Source organism: Macaca thibetana, chromosome 19 (assembly GCF_024542745.1).
Source record: "Macaca thibetana thibetana isolate TM-01 chromosome 19, ASM2454274v1, whole genome shotgun sequence".
In the NCBI taxonomy this organism is placed as follows: domain Eukaryota; kingdom Metazoa; phylum Chordata; class Mammalia; order Primates; family Cercopithecidae; genus Macaca; species Macaca thibetana.
The window spans coordinates 6,376,466-6,385,266 of record NC_065596.1 but is presented as its reverse complement, the minus strand read 5'-3'; the positions used below and the strand labels follow the sequence as shown (position 1 = coordinate 6,385,266).

Here is an 8,801-nt window from a genome sequence, read left to right as displayed (position 1 = left end):
AAAAAAAAAAAAAAGATCTTACCCTTTTCCAGGTGAGTTTCAAACTCCTGGCCTCCAGCAATCCTCCTGCCTCAGCCTCCCCAAGTCACATGGGCCACCACGTGTGGCCTCATGGCATCTTTGACCTGGACTCCTGTTTACCAGCCTCCCATCACACCCAGAATCCACACCACCACTGCCATGTCCTTGTCCCTTCAGCCCTCCCCAACCCTGGGGCCTTGCTGTTCTTGTCTGTTCTGTACAGCCACCTCTCAAGGCCCAACAAGGCTGAACCTGGGGCAAGTGCGTAAACAAACCTCCCCTCTGACCCAGTCTACTGCTGGGACCTTGGGACAGGAGCTGCCTCCCTTAGTCTCAGAGCCCCCCAACCTTGCCAGGTACTGTCCCTGCTATGTGTCCTAACTGGAGACACCCCGTAAATAACTCCAGCCCAGATAGTGCCTCTCACTACTTAGGTTCTCACAGGAGAAAGGTTGCCATCTTCATGGCGGGGTGGAAGAGAATTGCCTGTGTGGCTTCTAAAAACACTCAACCACTAGCTGTGTGGCCTTGGCAAGATAGCCTTCCCTCTCTGATCAGCCATTTATTTGTTACCCACTGGAGTCAGCAGCCCCTACCCGCAGCCCCAACTGGATGCTTCTGAGGGTTCAATGATAAAATGGGTTGCGGGCCCACTCTATGCCTGGCAGCAAGCCAGACAGCAATACATTGTGGGGTTACATTTACCATTTCTTCCAATAGGGCTGGGCTGGTAACTACTGGAAAAATTGTAGCGATTATATTTATGGTTATTTCTTCAATCCCACCCGGCATAGGGTAAGCACCAGACTGAGGCGGTGAGTCCTGGGGAGGCTTTGAGAAGGAAAAGGGCTTTGCCAACGGTTTGGTTGTCTGAGGGATGGGCTTGGGGACCATCCAGCCCCCGGGGACTTCAGGGAAACTCCGGCTCCCAAACCAGCTGCTGTGTGCGTGGTCGGGGTCTTCCACACAGCTAGAAGGGGGCACAGCTGGGGACTCAGCTATATCTTCCAGCCGTCTTTGGGACATTTTCTTCCTTAGGATCCGGTGTGTCTTGCCCTGAATGTGAGGCCCTGCAGGGTCTGAATGTCTCAATTATTCCCCCAACACTCCAACCTCCATCTGGGCCTTTTTTCCAGGCTATTCTCTCTGCCTTCACTGCTGGGGCCACTGTCCTGTGTAGGCACCAAGGCCTGACCATGCCACCCGGAAGCCCCAACCTGGGACAACTCTCCCCCACCTGCCTCTGAGCCCTCCATGGTGACTCTTGTTCCCCAAACCTTATCCTTCTCCCCATTACACAGAAGGGAAAGCTAAGGCTCCGTCACTCAAATCCAAAGCCAGACGGACTCCAAGCCGTCCCACCCCTATCCCAGACAGCACAGGCCCCCGCTTTCCCCCATGGGTGCCCCTTGAAGGCCAGGTTGCCCCCCACCCTCCACAAGCCTTAGATGGTGAAAAGAAGGAAGGCCAGTTCTCTTCACCCCAAGTCGGAAGTGGGACTGGAGGGGGGGTACCCTAGAGAAATGACATGCCGCTCCCCTGTGCCAGCTTCTGCTTTCTGGCATGGCTGTGGTCAAGCCTGAGTCAGTCCCACGGGACCATGGAGCCGGGTCTGGAGCATCGGGGTCAGGAGCTTGAGGGGGAAGGATCAAGGGGCAGGACGTGGGGGTTGGGCGTGAGGGAGGTCACGGGCCAGGCTGGAGGGAGGGAACCTGGCCACACAGGGCTTGCCCACTCTCAGGGGGCTGAACATTTGTTACTCCCCCAACACCCCAGCCTCCATCCCATCCCCAGCCTCCATCCGACGTCACCCCGTTAGATCACAGGCCCACTCTGAGAGTGGGTCCCAGGCCTCAAGTCCCCTAGCCGCCCCCAGAAAGTCTAGGAGTGCATGGACACACCACCATTCCTCTCAGCCTCTTTGTGTCTATCTCAAAGGCCCCACCTCACCTCCCCTAAAGGTACTCTTGCGCCAGGGCTCAAATGCCTAGGCAGGGCTGATTGCCAAGGGGCCCAGTGACCTCGTGACTGGGGACCCAGCACCTGGCAGGGGTGGGGGTGGGACACCCAGAGGGAGGAGTGGAGGAGGGAGGGACGCTGGCTCGGGGCCCAGGGGCGTGGGCACCGGGAGGCAGGCCCGGGTTAGGGGCGGGACCACCCCCTGGTTAAAGGCGCTCATTTCCCAGGCAGCCGCCCCAGCCGCCACACTTTTGCCCCGCAGCGATGTCCCTGTCGCCACTTCTGCTGTTCCTGCCACCGCTGCTGCTGCTGCTGGACGACCCCACGGCAGCGGTGCAGGCGTCCCCTCTGCAAGCGTTAGACATCTTTGGGAATGGACCGCCAGTTAACTACAAGGTAGGGACGGCGACAGGGCGGGCAGACTGGAGGGGACAGGCGCCCTGTCGGGCGGGGCAGGCGGCTCCTTCTTTCTCCCCAGACTTCACAGGGGAAGACCAGGGCCCCGACTGGAAAAACCCCGTTCATTTCCCGGCACTGCGGCCAGAGTCCCTCCGTGCCGTTTCGCTTTCGCATCCCGCATCTGAGACGCGCAGTTGCTTCCACCGCCTCGTCCCGCCCAAGGGTTCATTGAGCGCCTATTGTGTACTTTTGGGGCAGGAGCTGGGGTCTCCTTTTATGGTCCAGGGCACAAGTTCAGCAGCTGGCCGAGGGCCACCGGCATGCGTTCTTGCTGCTACCCCTGGTGCATTCATTCCAGCCAGGGCAGGGCTTGCGTGTCTCTGGGACCTATTAGGCAAATGCCCTAGAAGCTGAGCGACTTGCTCAGGGATCCAGCGACACGGGCCGCCCGCCACCCCTCAGCTGAAGCCGGAAGTCAGCACCTATTAGGTGCCGCCTCTGTTTGGTCGGACTTGGAAAGGGTTCACGTGGGTTCCTTGCTCAGCTCAGAGTCAAAGTCTCCTGGTGGAGTGGCAAGAAATGGGCATGGGCCAAGGCCAGAGGCGGTGGCTCACACCTGTAATCCCAGCACTTTGGGAGGCCGAGGCGGGCGGATCACGAGGTCAGGGGATCCAGACCATCCTGGCTAGGCTAATACGGTGAAACCCCGTCTCTACTAAAAATACAAAAAAATTAACCGGGTGTAGTGGCCGGCGCCTGTAGTCCCAGCTACTTGGGAGGCTGAGGCAGGACAATGGCGTGAACCCGGGAGGCGGAGCTTGCAGTGAGCCAAGATGGTGCCAGTGCACTCCAGCCTGGGCGACAGAGAGAGACGCTGTCTCAAAAAAAAAAAAAAAAAAAAAAAAAAAAAAAAAAGTCTCAAAGTCAAGATTCCACCTGGCAAGTTCTGGAAGGTGTGCAAGATGAATTGCCTATGACAGCCCCCTTTCTACAAGAATACCAAGTGGCGTTCAGAGAAGTGGGGAACTGCCCAGGGCTACACCTGCCTCACACCCCTTCCTAATCCACAGATGGGCAATCTATACCTGCGGGGGCCCGTCAAGAAGTCCAACGCACCGCTTGTCAACGTGACCCTCTACTATGAAGCACTGTGCGGTGGCTGCCGCGCCTTCCTGGTCCGAGAGCTTTTCCCAACGTGGCTGATGGTCATGGAGATCCTCAATGTCACGCTGGTGCCCTACGGAAATGCACAGGTGCATGGGCGCTGGGGAAACTGAGGCACGTGGGCAGGGGAGCAGGGGACCCAGCCTGCCAGCCAGGTCTCACCCTGTTGCCTTGTAGGAACAAAATGTCAGCGGCAGATGGGAGTTCAAGTGCCAGCATGGAGAAGAGGAGTGCAAACTCAACAAGGTGGAGGTGAGCGTCCCCAGGGCCCCACACCGGGTGGGGGAAAACCGTCCGATGTACAGGAGGTAAATATGAGGATGCCAGCTTTGTCTTCTGCCTCGTGTGCTCCCATTTAATCACATCTTTATTCCCTATCTCCTGGGTGGGTACTGGTGATTATTACGAGAGGGTGTCAGGGTACCCTGGGCCCTCTTCATGCCCTCTCCTGCCCCCTCTCCAAACCCCAGGCCTGCCTGTTGGATATGCTTGACATGGATCTAGCCTTCCTGACCATTGTCTGCATGGAAGAGTTTGACGACATGGAGAAAAGTCTGCCACTAGTGAGTGACGCCCCTCACTCCGCACGAGGAGGGGGACAAGGGTGGTAACCTTCCCTACACCCAGGCAGACTCAAATTCAAGTCTTAGCCTTGACCACTGCTGTCTGTGCAGCCCAAGAAAACAACTACCCTTCTTTATTTTATTTATTTATTTATTTTTTTCTTGAGACGGAGTCTCGCTCTGTCACCCAGGCTGCAGTGCAGTGGCACAATCCCGGTTCACTGCAACCTCCACCTCCCGGGTTCAAGTGATTCTCCTGCCTCAGCCTCCTAAGTAGCTGGGATTACAGTTCTGTGCCACCATACCAGGCTAATTTTTGTATTTTTAGTAGAGACAGGGTTTTACCATGTTGGTTAGGCTTGTCTTGAACTCTTGACCTCGTGATCCGCCCGCCTAGGCCTCCCAAAGTGCTGGGATTACAGGCATGAGCTACTGGCTCTGTGCCCGGCCGTGGTTTTTTTTTTTTTTTTTTGAAACAGGGTCTTGCTTTGTCACCCAGGCTGGAGTGCAGTGGTGCGATCTTGGCTGACTGCAACCACTGTCTCCTCGGTTTAAGTGATCCTCCCACCTCAGCTTCCCCAGTAGCTGGGACTACAGGCGCGCACCACCATGCCCGGCTGATTTTTGTATTTTTAGTAGAGACAGCGTTCACCATGTTGGCCAGGCTGGTCTCAAACTCCTGACCTCAAGTGATCCTCCTGTCCCAGCCTCCCAAAGGATTACAGGTGTGAGCCACCACGCCTGGCCCCAGCCTCCCCTCTTGAAACTTCCATCTCTGAATCAGGGGAATGAATGCAGGTCTCAGGAGCATAAGTGATCACGGAGGACTTACTGGAGGAGGCATTTCTGAGCTGGTCATGGAAGGATGAGCAGGAATGTGCAGAGACACAGATGATAGGATGTGGAGATGATAGGACAGACCCCACCTACTTCCTCAGGGGATTGTGAAGAATGACTTCCAGAGAAGTGACTCGTCGGCTCCAATCATTTATTCATTCATCAAACATCTGGGTCACCCGGCCAGACATGGTGGCTCACGTCTGTAACCCCAACACTTTGGGAGGCCGAGGCGGGCGGATCACAAGGTCAGGAGATCGAGACCATCCTGGCTAACACAGTGAAATCCCGTCTCTACCAAAAATACAAAAAATTAGCCGAGTGTGGTGGCGGACGCCTGTGGTCCCAGCTACTCGGGAGGCTGAGGCAGAAGAATGCCGTCAACCCGGGAGGCGGAGAGCTTGCAGTGAGCCGAGATCGCACCACTGCACTCCAGCCTGGGCGACAGAGCGAGACTCCGTCTCAAAAAAAAAAAAAAAAAAATCCGGGTCACCCAAGAGGCCTCACCTAGCGATACCCTAGTCCTGCAGGGTTAGATCAGGGCTGAGAGAGTGGCAAGGAGGAGAGGGCACTGAGGAGACAGTGGACGGAGGAGGAAGGGTGTTCCTGGCAGAGGGATCAGCCTGTGTGGAGGCCCTGAGTAAAGTGAGATACCATGGGGGTCAGAGACAGTGGGGTCTGGTCTTAGGGATGAAAACAAGGGAGCTAGGAGGCAGGAGCAGCCTCAGCCCTGACTCAGGGGCCTCCACTCAAGCATGTATTGAGCGTCTGCTGTTTGTGGGCATTGTCGCATCGCTGTGAAGCCAACCCTCTTCTCAGTGACGAAACAGGCTTGACTCAGGGCTGGTGGGGGGACCGTTGAGATAACGGGGAGGAAGCTGAGGCAACCCCCTGCTCCCCACCCACCCAGTGCCTGCAGCTCTACGCCCCAGGGCTGTCGCCAGACACTATCATGGAGTGTGCAACGGGGGACCGCGGCATGCAGCTCATGCACGCCAATGCCCAGCGGACAGATGCTCTTCAGCCACCGCACGAATATGTGCCCTGGGTCACCGTCAATGGGGTAAGAATCTTTTTAGCCCTCAGCTTGACACTCATAGTCCCATGGAGTCAGGGATGGACCAGACAGAGGGACCAGGGATAAAGGAGCCCAGACAGAGGTTGCAGTGAGCCGAGATCGCACCACTGCACTCCAGCCTGGGCGACAAGAGCAAAACTTGATGGCTTTGCATATGGAAAAGGGGCATTGGGGCTGGAGTTTTGAAAAGTGAGTAGGAGTCCATCAGGCAAAAAAATGTATGTATTAATTCGAAGTGGTAAACATTGATAGCCACCCCCGCTGGGACAGGTGTGCCACTGATTCGCGAGGCAGGAGGCGGGGGCCAGACTTGGGAACACGTGCAGCCCTTTCTGGGCTGGAACCAGGGTGCATGGGTTGGGGTAGCTGCTGGGAGTGTGTGACCTCTGTCTTGCTTTGTGCAGAAACCCTTGGAAGATCAGAGCCAGCTCCTGACCCTCGTCTGCCAGTTGTACCAGGTAAGCTGGGAGGGGAGCAGTGGGATTCAAGTGGTGGGGGTAGGGTCTGCTTCCGGGACTCCAACTTGTGGCCTTCCCCTCCAGGGCGAGAAGCCGGATATCTGCCCTCCCTCAACCCGCTCCCTCAGGGGTGTCTGCTTCAAGTGATGGCCGGTGCGCTGTGGAGAGCTGATGCAAGGCAAGCGGGAACCCGGCTTCCTGCCTTTTTTTCTGATCCGGACCCTCGCCACCTGCTTCTCACCAACTGGAAAATTTCTATGCATCCCATGAAGACCAGATACACAAAATTCCACCCCATAATCACGAATCTTGCTCCACTAAGAACGGTGCTAAAGTAAAACTAGTTTAATAAACCCTTCTGGATGGTGTAATTAATTTGATAAGTCAGCCATTCCCCCTTCCCCAGGCCTGGCGAAACCCCCTCTCTACTGAAAATAGAAAAACTAGCTGGGCATGGTGGCGGATGCCTGTAATTCCAGCTACTCGGGAGGCTGAGGCAGGAGAATTGCTTGAACCTAGCAGGCAGAGGTTGCAGTGAGCCGAGGTTGCACCACTGCACGCCAGCCTGGGCGACAAGAGCAAAACTCCGTCTCAAAAAAAAAAAAAGTGACTGGTTGTAGCCAGGCGAGGTGGCTCATGTCTATAATTGCAGTGCTTTGGGAGGTCGAGGTAGGAGGATTGCTTGAGGACAGGAGTTTGAGACCAGCTTTGGTTGGCATCAGAGCAAGACCCTGTCTTTACAAAACATGAAAATAGAAGGAATTAGCGGGGCATGGCAGTGAGCAACTGTGGTACTCGGGAGGCTGAGGCAGGAGGATCACTTGAGCACAGGAGGTCAAGGCTGCAGTGAGCCATAATTACGCCACTGAACTGCAGCCTGGGCCAGAGAGCAAGACTCTGCCTCTTTTTTTTTTTTTTTTTCTGAGATGGAGTTTCGCTCTTGTTGCCCAGGCTGAAGGGAAATGTGTGATTCAGCTCCCCACAACCTCTGCCTCTCCGGTTCAAGTGATTCTGCTGCCTCAACCTCCTGAGTAGCTGGGATTACAGACACATGCCACCACGCCCAGCTAATTTTGTCTTTTTAGTAAAGACGGGGTTTCTCCATGCTGGTCAGGTTAGTCTCGAACTCCTGACCTCATGATCCATCCGTCTCGGCCTCCCAAAGTGCTGGGATTACAGGCGTGAGCCACTGCACCGGGCCAAGACTATACCTCTTAAAAGAAAAAGAAAGGAAAGAGCATGTTCAGTGTTATATTATTTCCTGCTGATGGACTGGTCAAATAATAGATGTATATATTCTTCCTTCAAAGAGGTGAGGCTTAATTCCACTCCCTACAAATACCTTTGTTTCTCTTTAATTTGAGATGGGGTCTAGCTGTGTTGCCCAGGCTGGTCGCAAACTCCTCGGCTCAAGGATCCTTCTTGAGAATCCTGAAGTGCTGCGATTATAGACGTGAGCCAGTGCGCCCGGCCCTACAACCACCTTGATAGTGAACTGGATTTAGTAACTAGATTCCAAAGAGTAGAACAGGGAAAGTGAAAAAGAATATGGTGGCTCACACCTGTAATCCCAGCACTTTGGGAGGCTGAAGTGGGTAGATCACTTGAAGTCAGGAGTTCAAGACCAGCCTGGCCAACATGGTGAAACCCCGTCACTACTAAAAAATACAAAAATTAGCCACTAAAAATACAAAAATTAGGCTGGACGCGGTGGCTCACCTGTAATCCCAGCACTTTGGGAGGCCCAGGCAGGCAGATCACCTGAGGTCAGAAGTTCGAGACCAGCCTGGCGAATATGGCGAAACCCCATCTGTACTAAAAAATACAAAAGTTAGTCAGGCGTGGTGGTGCACACCTGTAATGCCAGCTACTCCAGAGGCTGAGATGGGAGAATGGCTTGAACCCAGGTGGCAGGGGTTGCAGTGAGCCGAGATCATGCCACTGCTCTCCAGCCTGGGCAACAGAGTGAGACCCCCATCTCAAAATAAATAAACAAATAAATAAAAATCATCAAGTAGCAAAGGTGGCATGTTTTGAGGTGGCATATCCTGAACTTCCTCATTCCCTGGCTGAATTGGTGGGTAGTGGACAGAAATTCAGGGTAGAAGTTCTGAAGTAAGATATCCATAGAAGGGGTAGAAAAAGACAGATTAGAACAAATAGAAAGGAATAAATGTAAGCACACTATGCCAAATATTGTCGAATCAGTATCTTTGTCCTGAGAATAGGTTAGCTTGGTTACACACTTGTGTCTTATTTTATTTTATTTTATTTATTTTTTTGAGACAGAATTTTGCTATTCTTGCCCAGGCTGGAGTGCAA

General features: G+C 54.3%; 1 protein-coding gene across 1 annotated transcript; it reads left to right on the top strand.

Annotated features, from left to right (window-relative positions):
* The first annotated feature begins 2,101 nt into the window (after positions 1-2,101).
* On the top strand, positions 2,102-6,832 carry IFI30 (IFI30 lysosomal thiol reductase). Its single transcript, XM_050769772.1, has 7 exons — positions 2,102-2,376; positions 3,450-3,632; positions 3,721-3,795; positions 4,014-4,106; positions 5,854-6,006; positions 6,426-6,479; positions 6,564-6,832. Exons 1-7 carry the CDS (start codon positions 2,245-2,247, stop codon positions 6,624-6,626), a joined length of 753 nt encoding a protein of 250 aa, XP_050625729.1. The 5' UTR covers positions 2,102-2,244; the 3' UTR covers positions 6,627-6,832.
* The last annotated feature ends 1,969 nt before the right edge of the window (positions 6,833-8,801 follow it).